The sequence below is a fragment of the Callorhinus ursinus genome, unplaced genomic scaffold, assembly GCF_003265705.2.
Source record: "Callorhinus ursinus isolate GAN/ISIS: 27379988/994484 unplaced genomic scaffold, GSC_fseal_2.0 scaffold43, whole genome shotgun sequence".
NCBI lineage: Eukaryota > Metazoa > Chordata > Mammalia > Carnivora > Otariidae > Callorhinus > Callorhinus ursinus.
In genome coordinates, this window is record NW_027397105.1 from 11,766,625 (window position 1) to 11,786,513 (window position 19,889).

At 54.7% G+C, this 19,889-nt stretch overlaps 2 protein-coding genes across 6 annotated transcripts in view; one reads left to right on the forward strand and one right to left on the reverse strand.

Moving 5' to 3' along the window:
• Positions 1-15,827, reverse strand: part of DRC3 (dynein regulatory complex subunit 3) — a 33,672-nt gene extending 17,845 nt beyond the window's left edge. Inside the window, exons 1-5 of the mRNA XM_025864391.2 lie at positions 15,234-15,827; positions 11,458-11,622; positions 7,922-8,038; positions 4,698-4,864; positions 3,130-3,276 (exon numbers count right to left, since the gene is read on the reverse strand). Coding sequence (XP_025720176.1) covers positions 3,130-3,276; positions 4,698-4,864; positions 7,922-8,038; positions 11,458-11,617 — 591 coding nt within the window. The 5' untranslated portion in view covers positions 11,618-11,622; positions 15,234-15,827. The remainder of the gene's footprint in view (positions 1-3,129; positions 3,277-4,697; positions 4,865-7,921; positions 8,039-11,457; positions 11,623-15,233) is intronic.
• A 295-nt stretch (positions 15,828-16,122) lies between these two features.
• The window catches only part of TOM1L2 (target of myb1 like 2 membrane trafficking protein), a 115,101-nt gene continuing 111,334 nt past the window's right edge, over positions 16,123-19,889 (forward strand). For all 5 annotated transcript variants that reach the window (XR_012375033.1, XM_073881803.1, XM_073881804.1 and 2 more), the window contains exon 1: positions 16,123-16,256. Coding sequence is in view for 4 of the 5 variants with exons in the window: in XM_073881803.1 (XP_073737904.1) it covers positions 16,205-16,256 (52 nt within the window). In the remaining variant the exon portion in view is untranslated. The remainder of the gene's footprint in view (positions 16,257-19,889) is intronic.

A 19,889-nucleotide genomic window follows, 5' to 3' on the forward strand; every position in this document is an offset into this window, starting at 1 on the left:
AATCACAGGCCTGGTGACAAGGGCCTCGGACCTTGGCTCTGTGCCCTGCCGCCTCTTGGCTCTCCTCCCGCCCCTCCTGCACATCCCCCTATAGGCACCAGAGACTGCTGGAGCCCCTGGGGCTCAGTCCTCACCCCTCTAGGCTCACTCTACACACCCCGGGTGTGTAGGCATCAAGTACAAGCACGTCTGATTGCTCCGTCCTCAGAGGACACTCTGTCGTCTTTACCCTCAGCCCAGACCCTACCTCTGAGAGCCAGACGGGAGCTTCTGAATCCTTCTCTCCCCCGGCTGCCTCAAGAGCACTGCCAACTCACCATGTCCAAGATGGACCTCTGTCTTCTCATAGTCCCACTGAGGTGGGCAGCCCCCCAGCCATCCAGCACCCCAGCCGGAGACCCGGGAGACATCCTGGACCCTCCCCTGCCCATCAGACCCAGGCTGCGCCCAGGCCCGGTCATGCTAGCTCCTGATCACGTCTCACCATCCTCTCTGGCCAGGACCCCTGCCTCCGCCTCCTGGGCGGCCTCCCCCTCGCACCCTGGCCCCCCACCGAGTCTGCCCACTGCTCCCCAGGAAACAGCCAGAGCAGTCTCTGTGAGCTGCAAACCTGATCTTGTCAGTCAGTCCCTTGCTTCCCTTGTAGGACTTCCTCTTGGGCACAGGGTAATGACAAGCTCCTGCCGTAGCCTGCAAGGCCCCGCCTGCCACCCTCCTGCTCTGGCTCTCTGAGCTCCAGCCACTGGCCCCCTCCCCGTGCTACCTCCTGCCACAGGCCTCTGCATGTGCTCTGCCTCCGGCCCAGGCCATTCCTTCACCAGCCAACCCCTGCCCACCCTACAGATCCCAGCTCAGAACCACTGCCTTGGGGAAGCCATCCCCAAACCACAGACCCCACCTTGTACATCTCAGCCTGTGTCCTTCCCTCTTGGCATGTTCACGTATCTGTGGGATATGTGTGTTGGTGCCACCAAGGAAGGTAGGGGCATCCCCCGCGTCTGTCTGATTCCACATCCTGAGCTTTCTTTCCACTGTCCTGCGCTGCCTGAAGCCCATCCCAGCCTCACTCCTGAGCACGAGGTCAGTATATGGATCATTGTAGTTTTGTGCCTTAACTTGGGCCTTGGCTGCAAAGGGCTTATACTGCAGAGTTAAAATCCTTCTAAAGATCTGCTGTTCAGGGGCACCTGGGTGGCCCAGTCAGTTAAGCGTCTGCCTTAAGGCTCAGGTCATGATCCCAGGGTCCTGGGATTGAGCCCCAGTTTGCATGGGGCTCCCCTCTCAGCAGGGAGCCTGCTTCTCCCTCTGCCTCTCCCCATCCCCCTCCCCCTGCTCCTGCAGGCTTGTACTCTCTCGTTCTCTCTCACATAAATAAAATCTTTTAAAAAGATGTTATTCGGGGCGCCTGGGTGGCTCAGTCGGTTAAGTGTCTGCCTTAAGGCTCAGGTCATGATCCTGGGCTCCTGGGATCGAGCCCCGAGTCGGGCTCCCTATTCAGCAGGAAGCCTGCTTCTCCCTCTGCCCTTCACCCCGCTCATGCTCTCTCAAATAAATAAAATCTTTCAAAAAAAAAAGATGTTATTCATTGAGCTGTATGCTTATATTGTTTTCTTACATACTGATACTTTAATAAGGACATTTGAATTTTTTTTTAAAGATTTTATTTATTTATTCGACAGAGAGAGAGACAGCACAAGCAGAGTGGCAGGCAGAGGGAGAGGGAGAAGCAGGCTCTCCGCCAAGCAGGGAGCCCGATGTGGGGCTCGATCCCGGGACCCTGGGATCATGACCTGAGCCGAAGGCAGACGCTTAACCGACTGAGCCACCCAGACGCCCCAAGGACATTTGAATTTTTAAGAGTCTCTAGTATCTGAGCCCTCCTCTCTCCTCCATTCCCCCAGCCCTGCCCTCTGCCTCTCTCTGCAAACCCCCCCATCCCACATCTCTCCCCTGTTCTGCACACCAGTCACCAGATCCCCGAACTGCTGACCACATCAGGAAATCTGCTGAAAACTGCTCCATCTTCCCCACAGGCCTCCACCTTCACCTGGATAAGTCCTAAACCCCAACACAGCCCTGCTTCCTGGCCCCCCTCCCCACACAAAGCAAACTCACAGCCCCTGCCCGTTCTGTGTGCTTTGTGGGGACTGTGCTCTGTTTCCCTACATTGAGGGGAGGGCCAGCCTTCAGGCACAGTCCAGGGCCTCGACTTAAAAGTGGCGTGCTGAAAACAGGGGGAGCCCTCCAGGAGAGCGCCACAGAGCTGAGGGGTACCTCAAGAGCCTGCCCTTGCACCTCTGTCCTCCCACAGTCCTGCTGAGACGAGCGGCCCCCCAGCCATCCCGCACTCCAGCTGGAGACCCGGGAGACATCCTGGCCCCTCCCCTGGTGGCCTATGTCCCGGCCCAGCTGTTCTGGGGCCCAAGCCCGGCAGCACCAAGTGACAGGGAGTTTCAGGTGCCCTTGCTTTGCAGAACTCTGCTCTGCTTTTCTCTGACTCATTATTTATCTTGATGCTTCTAGGCAAGTCTCGGAATCGTGAAAAGAGACTTTGTTTCCTTATAGCACAATGGGGATGCCCAGGCTCGGCTATCTGCCCTTTACAGAAACTTCTGGGGGCCGGGGAGTGAATGCCTTTGGAGCCGTGCAGTGTTAGGCTGTCCCCTGGTTCTATAATGAGCTTTGGGAAACACACCCCAACAGCTCCGTGGCCTGTTCCGAGTACTGGAGCCCATACTGACTTTCAAATTATTGTCTAAATGAAAAGAAAAAATACTTGAGAGTATTAGAGTTCAAGCCGCAGGTTCTGGTACTGTCATGGGATAAGAGAAAGCCATGGTCTGAGGAGGGGCAGCTCTCTGACCCCACCCCATCTCTGTGGACCTTCCAGAAGGCCCTGGCAAGCAGAGGGCCCCACACTCAGAAGCTGGCGCAGTCCACCCAGGCGCTGTGCTCTGCTCCGGGACCGAAGCCGGGCAGGGCCAGCACTGAGACCTGTGGGCCAGTCCTCCTCCCCGCTTCTGCTGGGCTCTCCCGGGCACTCCCTGTCACTTCAGTGCCCCCCAGGCATGGGCTCCATTCCTCTCAGGAAAGGCACCAGAGCTGGGAGACCCCGAGGGAGACACTTGCCATGTGGTCGTCAATGCGCCGGAAGTCCAGGTACCCGAGGTCAGGAAGGTAGGCACAGATGAACATCTTGTAATCCTCTGACTCTGCGATGGGGTTCCCAGAGAGGCTGAGCGTCCGCAGGGCCTTGAACCGCCGCAGGTAGATGATCTGGGGAGAAGGGGGGAGAGCAACACATTTGCCTGACTGCCGCAAAGCGGAAACCAGCCCCGGTGGCCTCTCCCCTCGGCCCTCTGCCAGTGTCCACAGACTGGCCAGGACACCATCAGTGTGGCTGGAGCGACAAGCAAGGAGTGGGCTGGGGGTTCCAGGCTGGACGGCTGTCCTGATCAGCAGACCTGGGTTCAAAGGTCGGCTGTGGGACCTTGGGCAAGTTGCCTATCATCTGTGAGCCTCTGTCTCCTCATCTGTAGTATGGGTATAAGGATGCTATTATGTGTGTCATAGGTGTGGAGGGACCAAAGGAAATGAGCTCCAGAAAGCATTTAGAGGTGGGCCTCTCGCCCGCTCCGTAAATGGTGGTGGTGGTCGTTGTTACTATTGGTCACACAGAGCAGGTGTGCCTTTTCCCTTGTAAACCCTGTGTCAGGGCCAGATCTGTTAAAATAAATGGAACCCTATTCGTAGTAACCTTGGATTAACTGGATGACAGAGGGACATTCGCCACCTGCCATTTATTCTTCCTATATTCTATTTCAGTAAAGGGGGAGAAGAGTCAACAATGTAGCTAATGCTTCCCTTGGCAGCATGTTCTGAACACCCAGACACTGTACTATGCAAAAGAAGAAACCCAGCATGCTTTCCGAAGGAATTTCTCTCGGTTCTGTGTTTATGTGTTCCACAAACACTATTAAGCACCTGCCAGGCCTCAGGCATGTGCTAGGCCTTGGGGACACAGTGGGAACAAAGCTCACGCGGTCCCTCCCCTTGCAGCAAGGGCTCACATTTGAGTGGCAGGGAAGAGGAATGGTGTAGAAAGTAAGTAAAATTGTTCCCGCTTGGGGGTAAGTGCTGTAAGGATATACAGATGGGGACTGAGAGAACAGACCAGTCAGGGGACCCAGAGGTCAGCTCACCTGTTCTAGGGGCGTGCAGGGGGGTCACCTTGCCTTCCCCCACACTGCCAATGTCCTGGGCTGACGCTGGCTTCTTGTCACCTCGTGCCTTGATTATATGGGTGTGTGCTGGGCACCCCCAAAGGGACCAGACCTTTGTCTCTGTACCCTTGAGCTCAGGCCCAAGGCCCCACATCCAGTAGGTCCTCACTGCAGCAAATGTTCGAGTGAGTGTGGGGCTCAGGGGAAGAGGCAGAGAGGTACGAACTGGCCTCCACTGGTGGGCTAAGCGTGGGTTAAACATGGTGTTTAAACATGATCCAATCTCTGGTAGAGCAGTCTGGATTTCTGGCTTTTCTAGGAGAAGGGGGTGATCTGGGTGGCTAAGTCTACCTTTCTCCTGGCCTCAGATCCCCCTCCCCTGTCCCCGGCTACTCTGATGATCTAGAGGGCCCGGCCGGCAGGACAGCAGGAACGGCAAGGGCGGCCACTCCAGTCCCGGGCCCGAGAGCTCACATTCATCATGTTGCCGATCTGGTTGTTGCCCAACGACAACACCTGCAGCTTGACCAGGGCATCCAGAGAGTCAATCTTGGAGATCCGGTTGTTGAACAAGCTCAGGTCCTCCAGGTTCACCAGCGTGTCCAGCCCCTCGATGGCCTCGATGTTGTTGAAGGACAGGTCTGGAAGGAAGAGGGCTGTGAGGCTCCAGTGGGTGGACTGTCTTGAAATAGACCCATCGGGGCTACTCACGCCCTGGGAGATAGCACCAAGCCGACAGGCCAGTAACAGACTCACTGCCTGACAGCTTGTGGTTTTCTAGAAGCCATGCCTGGATTCTTTTCTGTGCTCTCCAACTATTACCGCCCTCTCCTGTTCTACCGCTCGTCTTCCTGGCTGGGCACATGAGGGCACATACTCCTGCCTGTGCTCTGTGGTTGTTTTGGGATGGAAATGATGAATGGCAGGTCCCAAACGGTGCATCTTTGAGTGGGAGGAGGCTGTTTGGAGGGCCTCCTTCACTCACATCTATGGGCATTTTAAGAATAATGCTACCTGGGGCGCCTGGCTGGCTCAGTCGGTTAAGCAGTCCGTTAAGCGTCCGACTCTTGATTTCGGCTCTCATGATCTTGGGGTTGTGGGATCGAGCCCTGCATCAGGCTCTGGGCTCAGCACTGAGTCTGCTGGAGATTCTCTCTCCCTCACTGCCCCTTCCCCCATTCTCTCTAAAAATAAATAAAATCTTTAAAAAAATATTATCACCTATCTGCTTAGCATTTACCAGTTTATCAAGTTCATCCTCTGACAATAGCCCTGAGTGCCAGTCTGGAATTTCTCTCCCCATGTGATCGTCGGGAAGCTGCAGCTCAGAAAGGCTCAGTGATTTGCTCAAAGCCACCCAGCTAAGCTCGGTGGTGCCAGACTTCATCCGGGGCTCCTCCCTGGACAGGCCCGATCTTCCAGCTACATCACAGCTGACTCAGGCTCCTCCAAAACCCTAACTCCGCCCACCAACGGAGATGCTAGGCCCTCTCTAGCCCAAACTTGCTTGTACCCCCCACTGTGGGTTTTCGGGGTTGGTTGGGGTTGGAGCTGAAAGCCTGTCGTGGAACACCAATGGCCCATAGGCGCAAACTGGAAATTCTTCATGAGCTTTGAAACACGCTCATGATAGCTGCATGTTGTCACATGCAAATGATGGTTTGGGAATTCAGTCTATCTGCATCTGAATTCAGCCCCCCTCCTCCCCCGGCCTACCAGGGCATGCTCACCTGTTACAGTTGAAACTACTGGTAACTTATTGTCTCTTTGGCTCTTAAGTGCATCACCTTATTTAACTCCCACAGCAAAGGTCTCATCATCTGCATTTGATGCATGAAGAAACAGAGATTCTAGGGGCCTGGTGGCATATGCCCACGATCAGCCAGCACAGAGAGGTCCAGAGGGCTGCAGGAACTGGTGTAAAGTCAGTGTATGGCCAGAGCTGGGATTGAACTGGGGTCTGCCAAATGCCAGGGCTGCCCACTCTCTTTCTCACCATGCAGCCTGTTCTGTTCTTCGGAGGCCTGGCCCCACCGCACTGGAACTGGCTGTGTTCTGGTAAGTGTTTAACAAGGGCGCTGGGAGCCCGGGGGTGGGGTGGGGAGGGGTTTGCCGTGAATTGCAGTGCTTGCCATCTCTGTGGTGGCCAATTTCAAGCTAGCAGCCTGACATCCCTGAATGCACAGCTGGGACGAGATGTGCATAATCAGCCTTGGAGAGCCACTTCTAGTTGGCTCCAGCACAGCCTCAGCCCTGGGACAGCCAACACCGTGGGCCACCAGCCGGGCCTCATGTGAGGTGGAGGCTGCTGAACCTGGCGGGGGGGGGCACCATCTCCCCCACCCCTGTGCACCTGAGGGACTCAGCTCTTCCTGGTTGTTGTGGGGTCCCTGGATGACTGGCACTGTGGCCGGACAAAGGCCAGCTTCTGACTCTTTGAGGGGGATAACCTGACCTCTTTCCAGAAATTTCCCCTCTGCTCTCTCACCCCCACGGAACCCTGGGTATCGCAGGAGTAGCTCATGGGGCCTGCGGCACTCGTTTGATGTCAGAGACAGCTGGGCCTAGTAGCTCTCGCCTCCAAGCCTGCCGTTGAGACAGCTGGAACCTGGCAGGCCTTCCGGAGGGGGCACGGCTCAGGGTCTGGGCTGACCCGGCACCTTCTTCACCCCTTCATCTCCTATAGACACAAGGACTCCTGGCAATGCAGGTGGGCTGCCATGCCCAGACTCAGCGTTAATGGGTGCTGGGGTACCAGGAGGGCTTGCCTGGGGCAAAAGACCTGGCTGTGGGCCGCCTCTGCCTCCCCCAGCATCTGCTGCTGGGTCTGTGAGGCAACGTGATCCTGTCCGTGGGGCTGCTGTGGGCTGGGCACCGTCAAAACCAGCGTAGCTGGGAGTATTTTGGCAACTCGGAGTTGCCGGTGAAGGAGAGCAGACAGACAGGATGGAGGGAGCGTGGGCTTTGGGGTCAGGCAGATGGGGGCTTGCACGCCCCCTCTGCTGGAGCTTTGGGCAAGTGCCTTGGCCTCGGAGAGCCTCATTTCCTCTTCTGCACTTTGGGATCGTAACACTCACCTGTTAGGATTGCTCTGAGGGCCACATCAGACCACCAGGTAAAGAGCTCTCCGGCCAGCCCCTTCTCCTGGGTCATCAAAACCCCGTGAGGCCTCAGCCATGCGGGCCAGGGCTCCGGAGTGAGACTGGGAGCCTGATGCCCCCACTAATCCCTGTGACCTCAGTTTGCTCAGCTCCACACTGGGGATGCTGTATGGATTAACAGGCCTCATGTGGAAAGCACACAGGCCCGTGCTTAGCAGGTGGTAAGTGCTCCAAGCACGTTAGCAGCTGCGATGCTTGTTTCTGGTTTGCTCTGGGCCCCCTGGCTGGCAGGGCCCACTGAGTCTAGAATAACTAGAAGGAGTCTAAGGCTGCTCCCCAGACCCTCTCCCAGCTGGAGAGGTTTGGCAGGTGGGTCAGAATATTCTGGCCTGGCGCGTCCAAACACATCTTTGCTGGCTCTGCCCAGCCAAGGCCCCAGGCTTTTAAAAAGAGTGGCTTTCTTGTTCCCAGTAGATGGGCCTTCTACTGTACCCTGGCTGATGCTGGGCCGCCAGCAGAAAATCGCCAGCGAGGCAATAACCTTGGCCGGGCGTCACCTTGGATTAGCTTGGACACCCAGGCAGGAGGGGCCCTTACCCAGCCAGACCAGGTGCACGAGATGCTCCAGGCCCTCGATCTTCTCAATGATGTTGTTGTCCAGCTGTAGCTTCCTCAAGTTCTCAAACTGCCAGAGGCTGTCTATGTGGAGGATGTCTGAAACAATTGGAGGAGGTGCCTTGGCTGGTCCCAAGCCTCGGGTTAGAGTTCAGTGCCAGCATACTGGAGAATCCAGATGGCCAATGCTAACCATACAAAAGGCCCTCCAACTCCACCACCTTGCCCTGGAGGACTCGGGTGCCCTGGGGATGTGGGCCAAGCGCCCAGGAGTCTCCATTAGTGCATGGAGGGCAGTGATCGGGGCTCCTGCTCAGGACCTCGGCAGGACCGAGAGGGCCTCGGGGGTGAGGGGAGGTGTAGCGGGGTCCTTGTGAAGGTGGGCCGGACCTGCCCCGGGCATGGGACTCAGTCGTGCTGCCTCTAGGCCCAGCTGGGGGGCTGCCCAGGAGGCTGTAACACCTTGGGACAGTGTCCTTCCTTCCACAGTGTGACAAATAGAATCAGGGCTGCGGGGTGAAAGCCTGTACCACCCACCCTTTGTGCGCTGGTGGTGAGGGTGTCAACCAACTCAGTCAGCCATCTCGGAGGGCAATTTGGCCAAGTTTCCTGAAATAGGTAATGTCTGTGCCCTCTGACGTGCAAAATTTCTCTATTTGGAATCTGTCTGTAAAGACACACTTGGGTATGTTGCCCAAAGAAACACCTATAGGCACATGAGAGGCAGAAAGGTGGGGGGACCCCAATGTCCATCAGTGGGGAATGGGCTAAGTCACCCATACAAGAGACAGGCAGGTTCCTGATGTCACTGAAGCACCGGACCTGTGGTCCCTTCAGAGGCATACAACCAACTCACTCCTTTTGCTCCTCGTGCCAGGCCGAGTTCGGTTTCTGTTACTGACAGCCCGAGAAGTTCTGAATTACGCTTAAGTAAAAATACGTATACACCGTGTAACGTAAAATTCTGGAGGCCTAAATTTGTCCCGTTTTTTTTCTAGAAGCCATAATAGCCCTGTTGTGTATCTGCCCCTTTTTTTCTCTATTTGCTTCTGTAATGATTTCAAAAACTTAAAAAATTAGACTACACTTACGAAAAGAACTGAAAAAAATATAGAAGTGAAAGGGGTAAAAGAAAAGAAAAGGTACATTTAATAACCACACACTGGGGGTAGAGGTTTCAATATTCATTCAGAGGGGCAGGGTTTACCATGGGGTTGTGAGGGCCTGAGGGAGGAAAGATGTCCCTCCTGGGTGCCCTCCCCAAGCCAGGTGTGGGTAGGGATGGGTGGACAGCATTACTCCGACCCAGGGCCCTGCCTCTGCTGGGTTCCTGGGGCCAGGTGAGACTGGTGTCTGTTCCCAGCTCTCTGAGGCCAGATTTCCCAGAATGATACCAGCCACCATCTCCACCTACGCTCTCAGATGCCTCTGGATTTTCCAGAAGGCTTTCTGGCCCTGGTCTGACTGACAGCTCTTGGCTATGGCTATGGCCGACTTCCACGGCTCCCACACGCTGGGTGCTTTGCCTTGCACATGTATGTGCGGGCTTTTCCCAAGGCATCAGCCATTCACGTGGAAAAGCCAAACAACACAACAAAACCTGGATGTATTTGATAGCTCTAAATGAGTTACCAGCACGACAGGACTGCCCAAAGAGTCCATTTAATCTTCAACATAGACATGGGATCCGCCTTCACTGTGCCCGGCTTGGTCTCAGCCCGTTGTCATTATTCCCTGGATCACAACTGTCTCACTCTCTGCTCTGGCCCTGAGGCCCCCCACTCTATCCTCCTGCAGTCAGTGGGATCTTATAGAAACCTAAGTCCCAGCCTGTCCCTCCTCTGCTCAGGACCCTCCCAGGGCTCTCACCTCGCTCACCATAAAAGTGAAACACCAGCTCTTGGCCCCCAAGGCTGATGCTAGCTGACCCCACCACCTCTCTGACAAGTCTCCATACAGGACTGCCTGCCTCAGGGCCTTTGCACTGGCTGCTCCCTCTGCCTGGAATGCTTTCCCCCAGATCTCCACGTGGCTCTTTCCCTCACTTCCTTCTAGTCTTTGCTCAGTTGTCACGTTGTTTTTTTTTTTTTTTTAATATTTTATTTATTTATTTGAGAGAGAGAGAGAGTAGGAACATAAGCAGGGGGAGTGGGAGAGGGAGAAATAGGCTTTCCGCCGAGCAGGGAGCCTGATGTGGGGCTCGATCCAGGACCCCGGGATCATGACCTGAGCTGAAGGCAGACACTTAACTGACTGAGCCACCCAGGTGCCCCAACTGTCACGTTCTTCATAAGGCCTCTGACCACCCAATAAAACATGGCACCCTACCCTCACCCCTTTTCTCCTCTCCTTGATTTTCCTCCATAGCACATATTTTTAGCATACACTATTATTTCCCTTCTTTATTTTTCCCATCACCTGAATGTCAGTTCCATGAGGACAGGGTTTTTTTGTCCTTTTTGTTCACCGTTGAATCCCTAGTGCCTAGAACGGCACCTGGCATATAACGATCATTTGGTAAATACCAGGGCAATGAACCTTCGGCAGGGGAGGGGATAAGCCAAAGGAGGCTAACGCCCCTCAGGTGACAGCCCTTCTGCAATCCTTTTAACCCTCCCCCACTGCTGAGGTGGCTGAGGCCCAGGGTCCCTCCCTGCTCTGGGTGGTCGGCCGTGGAGGCCGCGGTCTGGGGAGGCCTGTGGGTTTCGTGAGGCTTAGGCCAGGGCTCGGCCTGCCTTGCCCACTGCTGTGTCCCCATGGTCTGCCCAGGCTGCTGTGTTCTTTGTTGTCTCCCGGCTGACCCGGCAGGCCAGGGGAGAAACCCAGGACAGAGCAGGCCTGCGAATCAGCCCGGGTGACTCCGCTGTGGCCCACCTGCCCGAGAAGCGCAGGCCTCTGGCCACCTTTCTCGCTCCCTCTCGCACCCCCTCTGTCCTGACTCACAGGCCCCCTCGAGTGAGCCAGGCGCTGTGTTGCCCTGTTTTCTCCTTCCCACCAGCGCTTGAGACATGGACTCTAATCTTCCCATTTTACAGATCAGGACACTGGGCGCTCAGGACCACTTTGGTCCTGAGCCATATCTTCCCACTAGGCTGTCCTGCTTCTGCTGAGGTGCCCCTCCTGTCTCCTGCCCCAGCACACAGCCCCCTGCTCCCCATGGCTCCTCCCTGGCCGCGTGGAGCCACCTTCCTGGGTTCTACCTGCCAGGGACCCTGCTCCAAAGAATCCAGTGGAGTCTGACGGAAGCAGCGTGGCCTTTGGGTTCACCTAGATTTAGAGGGGGGGAATTTGATCTCTTATTATTCAGAATCAGGGGTGCTGTGGATATGTAAGTGCTAATGACACGCTGTATTAAGCCTTAAAACACTCTGTGTCACCCCTACGCCTTCTCACCCAGGCAGGCCCAAATGCCCATGGGGGTCCCGAGATCACGGACCCTGCGTGGAATTCTGGGGCAGAGAAGCCCGGGGCGGGATGCTGGGCTGCCTGGTGCCCCCACCCCAGCCCAGGATACGCACTTTGGAAGTCCAGCCGCAGTGACAGGACATCCTTGAAGAGGATGCCCTCCTGCCTGGCCAGCGGCCCAGCCTCCTCCTGCGGGCCTTGTTCCTCCACAGCCAGCTTGAGCATGTGCTCGTCCATCACTCTCGGCTCCACGGAGTCGTACAGCCTCTGCATTTTCCCTAAAAGACACCACATTCCTCTTCCACCGTCTGCTTCTCCCTTTGTCTGAGGACAGGGTCTGGCTGGGGTCTCTTTAAGGCACTGTGGAGCATGGTGACAGTCACTGATGCTCCGGGGCCGCCTCCTCCCACTCCCTGGCCCCACTGCACCTAGGGGCTAGTACTTTTGCACCAAGGCTGCTCCAGGCCTTTTCCAGCAACCACCTGCCCCCGTTCTGCCTGGCACCCACCTGCAGGGGTGCACCCCTCGGTCCCACAAGCACGGCTGTGACCCTACCTCCCCCCCCAGAAGACTGATGCCCATGCTGGTCTCTCTGGAGCTCAGCTGGAGCTCAGCTCCCCTTATGGCTGTGGTCGTCTTCGGCCTCTGGCTTTCCTCAGCCAGCCTCATTCGGTGTCTTGCCACCAGCTGCTGCCCAGGATCCTTGGCAGCCCCTGCCAGGCAGAGCAGCCTGCCGCTCTCCTTCCCTGAGAGACTCCCCACGTCTCCCCACAAGCTGCTCAGTGCGTGGAGATTGGTGGACACGGACCCAAGCTGGCCATTCCTATTCTCCCCCCGAGAAATGTGAACTTGGGGCAGCAGGATGAAAGTCCCATCAGAGCCGGCTGTGTGAGCCGGGGGGGAGCCGGGGGGGGTGGGTCACCGGCTAGCCAGACATGCGGTTAAGCAGAGAGAACCAAGAGGAAGATGAGGCAGATGGACAGAGAGAAACAGAAATGGGAACCGAGGTGAAGCAGAAAATAAGACAAAAGGGCCGACAGACTGACCCAGTCTTTGCTGACTTTCCTGCCCCTCATGACCCTAACTCCATGCCCCGTGAGAGTTTCCTGTCTTCTCACATTAAATCTGATTTTACTTAAACTGAGTCCAGTAGGTTTCTGCTGCTAATGGGCCAAAAGATCTGGCTGAGACTCTGCAGGCACACGGCTGACCTCAGGATGCTGTTCCGGGCCGGACAGAGCCACAGCCCCGGGAAGCCTAGGCACCGTGACCTCATTCCCAGCCTTACCAACCGAAGAGTGAGAACATCCAGAAGGGTTGGACCCTTCTGGGAAGGCACACTCTATGGGAGGCTCCCAGATTCGGCCTCCTGAACCCTCTGGAAACTCCGTCCTCCCTCCTACTTCCCACCCGTTTCTCTCCTCCCTGCTGGCTTCACCATCTACTGTTGCCTTCTTGGTCCCCGACGCCCAGGCCTCTTCCCTGATGCTGGGCAGTCCCTGTATTATTCCACTGAGCGCTGCTGGAGAGACTTCTGGTGTTGGGGTGATGATGTCCACAGCAGACTGGGGTGGGCCCAGCAATCCTGCCACCTGGTCTTAGAAACTGCCACTGCCCTCCTCCGCCCTCCCCCACCATCCACTTGGATGCAGCTTATATAAATATGCATCTGCCATTTCTGGGCCGTCCGTGATCAAATGTCCCTGTGCGTCCAACTGTCGTGTGTCCTTTCCTTCTGCCCCTGAGGAGCCAAAGCCTCCCCTAGCCCCACTCCCGCTCCCAAGTGCTACCCCCACCTTGCTGCTTCTCCACCTGCGCCTTCCGCCTTCCCACTCTCTCCAGTCTCTCAACACTGCCTCCGACTCCTTAAGAGTGAATGAGTCAACTCCCAAAGACGTTTCCAGTCCTCTCCCCCTCTTTCCCTCTCCCCGCTCTTTTTGAAACATTTTTTCCTAAGATTTCCCATACCCTGACACCAACTTGCCTTTGGGGAAATTTTAATGTGCAGTGTTTGGCAGATGTTACCTGCAAAAGTGTTTGTGCTTTCTCAAAGAAAAGTGCTGTACTTTGGGAAATGCTTCTTAATTCCGATTTCAAAACCGTAACTGACTTCTCATCACTCCCACTTCATCTAGGCCTGGCACCTGGGATGGATCAGGCTTGCTTTCCGTCAAGCCCACAATCACTACTCAATGTGGACTGGTTGTGAGGCAAGCTCTTTGTTAAGCACACGAGGGCAGGATCTGGAACCTGGGTGTGCATCCTTTGGCAACTAACCTCACCTGTCTCAGCCTTTAATTTCTCGTCTGTAAAGATGGGTAAGTCCTCCCTCCTACATTTGTTTAAGATCATTTATTCAGCCCACACACGTCATGAATAGCTACTACATGCCGTGAATAAAACAGATCTCCTTCCCTCTGTTTCAGACGTGAATCAGATCATCATACAAATATTTAATGACAGACCATGACAAGTTTGTAGATGTACGGAACGAGGACAGCATACATTAGGGGCACCTGGCCTGGCCAGGGGAGACAGGGCTGGGATCTGAAGGAGGAGTAGAAAAGAAGGAAGAGGGAACTGCACAGCGAGGGCCCGGAGGTAGGAGAGAACAAGCCATATTCCATTTGGGCTGAAGTTAAACAAGGTTGGAGGGGCCTACGGGAGTTTATTATCCTAGGATCCCTCCTGGGGCTTAATAAGGGCAGTGACGTGATGATCAGCTTTTACTTTTTTTTTTTTTAAGGTTTTATTTATTCATTTGACAGAAACAGAGATAGTGAGAGCAGGAACACAAGCAGGAGTGGGAGAGGGAGAAGCAGGCTTCCCCCCACCCCGCCGAGGAGGGAGCCCGACGTGGGACTCGATCCCAGGACCCTGGAATCATGACCTGAGCTGAAGGCAGACGCTTAACGACTGAGCCACCCAGGCGCCCTCAGCTTTTACTTTTAAGAGGCTCACTCTGGCTGTCATACTGAGATCAGCAAGAGTCGTAAGCAGGGTGGCAGTAAGATGTGGCTGTGAGAGATCCCCAGGAACTTGACTTATATGTAGGACTAATCATCTGCAGTTTCCAGATTAAAACCAACCAACCAACCAACCAACCAACCAACCAACCAACCAACCACCCCACCCAGAAGCTAGTTAGAAAGGTTAAGTAAGATGCCTAAGTCAATACATCTATATGGCATATGGCAGAGGCAGGGGACCATGACTCCAGAGCCCATTCTCTTAATCATGACTCAGCCGTACCCAGGGCACTGTGGATTTTCATTGTCACAACGCACAACATTTCTCACAGCTGTTCTGGGTCAGGGCCAAGGCCCGACCACTCTTGCCCTAAAGGGGCTTTTATCAATAATTTACCACCCAGTTTGGGTTCCTGTTGACTTGCCTGACAACAGTATTGGTGGTGAAGACCAGAGGTAGGAGACGGGGAAAGCAGCAGAGAGTTCTACACCACTGCCAATGGAGCAGGCTCCTCACGGGGAAACAAGACCAGAATTGTCCTGTGAAGCAAGAACTTGCGATCAATTGAATCTGAAAAACATAGCCCCTACTGGCCATGGGTTACTAAGAGAAAATCACCTATTAACTGCGTGCTTACTGGGTACTTAGTGCACCTTCATTACTTAATTGCATGTCGGCTCTGGAAGCCACTGGAGAAAGGAGTCCTAATTCCCTCATTTCCCAGAGAGGGAAACTGAGGCCCGGGAGGGGAAGGAAATTGTCCAAAGTCGTACAATGAGCTACCGAGAAGAGAGAGGAACGGAACTCTCTACAGCACCAGGTGAAGAATACAAATAAAGAAGAGAAACAATTTTGTAACAGTTTAAGAGGACGGATATGAGGGTTAAATACTCGAAGAGCTTATCAGTGGACCGGGTACCTTTGTTTCGATAAAAGAGATCAGGCCAGGAAGTCGGCGGATGGAGCCCCTAAAAAAAAAACCTCTTCGGGCTCTGCTCCCCGAGGAAATGCGTCCTTAGCATCTCTTTCTCATCCACAGGCCCGAAAGCCCAGTGTCTCAGCGCGGCCGTGAAGTGGCTGGCCAAGAACCTGTGTGTTTGTTTTACAGGTGAGGAAGGCCGGGCCGACTCCCAGAAAAAAAGGTCAGAGGAAAGCGTTAAATCGATGATCTGTCTGCCCCTGCGAGTCCTCCCGCGGTCTCCGCTCCAAGGTCTCACGGTCTCAAGCGCCCGCCGCCCGACTGCTTCCACGCAGGGTACGCTTCACCCGGTTACTAAGGGAACCAAGCGCGGCCAGTCGGTTGCTAAGGGGAAGTCGCGTGGTAGAGGCACTCTGGGTGAAAGTTGACGGTCACGTGATAACATTTCTTGGGTGGGGAAATACTCCTACCACCAACCAGCAGTAGAAAAAACAAACGTTTCTCCAATCCGCACTTTCTATGGGCAGGGATATTAGTAGCCCCGCCTCTTCTCCGGCCCCTCCCCCCCGCTTGAGTGATTGACTCGTCTCTTGCCCAGTAATAGTAAGGATTCGCTAGATTGACCAAAATATAACTGAATCAAAACACACAGAGTCTCGTTCGGAGGCGGGCCAGGGAAGGTGCCGCTACGCCTGACGGAGATTCCTGTGACCTAGCTCGCCGCTCCGCCCAATCGGGCGCCGCGGAGTAGGCGGGGCTTCGCGAGGGAGGCGTAGGAGCCAATCGGAGAACGGCTAGGCAGACTCTGCCCAATAGGGACGCGACGAGGGGTGGGGTCAGGGGCCGGGCGTTCTGCGTTCGGGAGGGTGGGGCGGGGGCAAGTGTCAGTCAGGTCGGGAGCGCGACGGGGGACACCGGGGACCCGGGCGGCTGACAGGGGGCCCGGGCCGCTGCCGTGTTGTCCGCTCAAGATGGAGTTCCTCCTGGGGAACCCGTTCAGCACCCCGGTGGGGCAGTGCCTCGGTAAGGCCGCGCGAAGGGTGGGCCATCTGGGTGGGCGACGGTGGCGGCTGACGGGGCTGGTGAGGACCGCGGGCCCTCGCCGGGCACCGGTGCCACCCCACGGGCCGCCCGGGCATCCTTTACGTCGGGTGTCTGCCCACGGGCTGCCTGGGCCCTGCTCACGGCGCCGGTGCCAGTCTGCCAGGCGGCTCCCCGAGGCCCTGCTTGGACTCGGAGATGCTCCACGCGTCCCTCCCGATCCGGGCCCAGCCCCTCCCGGCTCGTGGAGGTGGTGCGGGCTGCCGGGGTCGGCTTGCCTCCTCGCCTGGTGCGAGGTGCCACCGAGTGCGCCCTCATTCAGGCTGCCGGTCTCGCTGCCACTGCCGCCAGGACCCAGTTCTCCCACACCCTTCTTCCCCCATCCTTGTCCTTTTCAGTACCAGCAGCCCTCAGACCGGGCACCCTCCCAGAGAATACTCCCTGCTCTGAGACTTGCTAATTAGAGCTGCAACTCAGCTAGGCTGTGGGAGGGACTGGGATGGGGGGAAGGGTTCCCCGAGGGTGATTATCTTGCCAGGGGGGTGGCATCCCTGCACTGCCTCTGGGAAAGAAGGGAGGCCGTGTTATTTAATGATAAGAGCCCAGGACTGGGAGTCAGGAAGCCTGGGCTCCAGAAGGGGCTTTGCCAGTGACTCTTCCTGTATGACCTTGTGCAAGTCACTGCACTCTCTGGCTTGACGTTTTCCCTGTCTGTCAGAATGAGGTGTTTGGAGGTGAGATGCGCTAGGTCCCTTCAAGTCCTAAAGTTTTGATATTCCTTAGTCTCTGCACATTGACTCTTGCTTCCCTGCTGTACTAAATTTGCCCAAAGCTGAAGTCTTTTGGTGACAGCGTAGAGAGAGGGGTACTCCTTACTACCTGGTAATCCTATATGGGGGCTCTGGGCACCTGGAAAAGGGCACCAGAGATGACTGGTATCCTGGGTAAGGAAAAACCCAAGGCTATGTGAATGAACACCAGAATGACCCCACTGTATGGGGTTTCTCTACTAAAAAAGCAACTTGCCTTTTCACCCAAGACAGGAACTTTCGCCAACCGATGAGCCGAGAATGTTGACTGGTTTCTTTTAAAACTGGGTTCCTCCTGGTTGGTGGATGGACCGGTAAAACGTCTTTGGAGTGGGGACCTTTGGTGTCCTTCTGGGCCTGGCTGGTTTAGGCTGTAGTGATTTGTTTATTTCCTGATTTACTTATTACTTTCTAGCTTACTTTGCAGCCGTTAGTGGGGTCTGGAAAATTATCGAGGCCTCTTCTGTTAGCTAACTGCCATTTGGGAGCCTTGCTTTTCTTTGTGGTGTAAGGTCTTTGATAGGGGATGATGGACACTGGGCCTGGGGTAAGCCTCTTCCCACCTTTACGGACTACCGTGTCTATGTAGATTTTCTTCCTTCTTTCCTTTCCTCAGGTGCTCTTTCTTTTCCGAAACCTCATTGCTCAGTTGGGTATTGAATCCCAATCAGTTATTGGAGGGAGCTGGTAAACTTGAGGGGATTTGTTTTCTTTTCTGTCTCCTTTAAAATAGGAAGCGCCACACCTTGGAAATGCCGGGGTAGCTGGTGAGGGGTAGAAGTTAAAGGACATTTAAAAATATACAAATATTAGGGATATGGGGGTACATATGAGTGGAAAGAGCATGATGCTTGTCAGGAAGGCCTGAGTTGAGTTTTGCCTTACCCATTTTTTGGCTGCGTGACCCTAGAAAATTGTGTGACCCTTCTGAACCTTAGTGTGCTGAGAGAGAGAGAGAAAGAGAGAGATTTCATACTCAGAGTAGTACAGTTTAAGTGAGATGACAGTTGCCGGGGACATAGTAGAGGCTCAATAAATTGTAGCTGTCACCGTTAACAACAGAAGAGTTAAGTTAGGGAGAGGGTATGGGGGGTAACTGGCCCATCTGTGACCTGTGAAGGAACAGGCCCCGGCAGCGCCAGCCCTTAGACAAGACACTTGACCCATGAAGAGAATGAAGCCTCCTGATTGCCAGTTGGTCATCAGGCAAGGCCCAGCTGATTTCACGGTTCAGATACATTAGAGGATAGAAGGAGGTTCTAATGTATATTCTGTACTGTTGTGACGAAGTGTAAAAGTGATTTTCATGGCATTTAGTATTGTTAGTATTCTTTTAAAAGTATTGCCAGGCGATTCACGGGAGAGAAGGGAGACAGAAATAAAACAAAGCTGATGAGTAAAAGCAGCAGCTCCAGCTTACACAGGGCAGATCTACAGCTATTACTTGCTTCATACAGCTGCTCTGTGGAGTTAAGTTTTGTTGTCCTCCCCACTTTAGAGATAGGGAAACTGAGGCTCAGAGGAGTAAAGCCACTGCTCATCTGGGAAGAGGGAGAGCTGAGATTTCGTAGCTATCCTGGTCCTCAAGGGATTTCTGGTGTCGAGAGAGAGAGAGAGAGCAGAGATGCTTGGAGTAACGATCACTAATAGAAGGCCACTGCCTAGTTGAGTGCTCAGTTGAGTAGGGGGGATGGTCAGTGCTCTTCGGAATCCAGAATTCAGAAGAGCTGGGGAGATAGGACTGGCTTCCTGGAGTCTGAGGGCTGCTCACGAGGGTGGCCGGGAATTCCACAGGCAGAGAGGAGGACACCCTGTGCCTGGGGACAGGTACATGAGGCAGGGAAGGGGGGGTGTGGGCACATCTGTGTTCACCAGTCTGAGTGGAACAGAGGTGGCGGTGGGGACAGTGGCAAGCTGGGTTTGGGCCCAGGATAAAGCCCTGGTCTTGGGGGCAGGGGGTGGTGTCAAAGATGACATTGCTTAGCTGACTCCAACTTTTAGCTTCTCTGGTCCTCATTTTACCCACTCGTAAAATAATACCTCTCAACGGCTGCATAGGCCTTGCACTGAAACAATCCCACCAGCCCAGTTCAGTCAGCCTTCTGAGTGCCTGTGGGTGCCAGGCTCTGGGATACAGATGTTTAAAAGCTGCTCTCAGGGAGCCTTCATAGAGGTAACACGTTCACCAAAGGTGTGCTAGAGCTGCAAAGTGTTAGGCTGGTAGTCTCAGGGCTTGGTCATTATTACTATTACCATTTTGTTGTGGTTTTATATCTTTATCTGACAGTCGGGTTGGTTCTCATCCGCATTAACTGTCTGTAGATTTTTGAAAGGGATGACAGGTACATAGGTAACGAATGTACAGAGCTTATTTGGTGAATCTTCATCTTCATTACGTTTTTCTGGACAGCCACACACACTTACGGTATGGGACTTTCCTTATTCCTTTGGCCCAGACAGCTTTGTTGAGCCTGGTGTCAGTGTGCACATCTGGAGTTCTCACTTCCTTCCTGGCAAATTTCTGGATCTTTTTGAGTGATCGAGGGCACACTACTTGAAACCCATTGCACGGATGTGCTTGTGAAGGTCGATGGCGTTTTCTCAGGTCAATGCCTCGTTCATGGCCGAACGGCCCTTCTCATCTGCTTTGTGGGAACCATTCTGCTGGGCCCAGGTTGGAAAGGGGGAGGGTAATTGTTACTCTCATGCTTGGGGCCTCACACGGACATTCTAACCTGGTGCTGTTAGGTTGAAGGTGCAGCTAAGCCCATAGTCTGACATAGTTAACCTGTGTATTCTTGTAGCC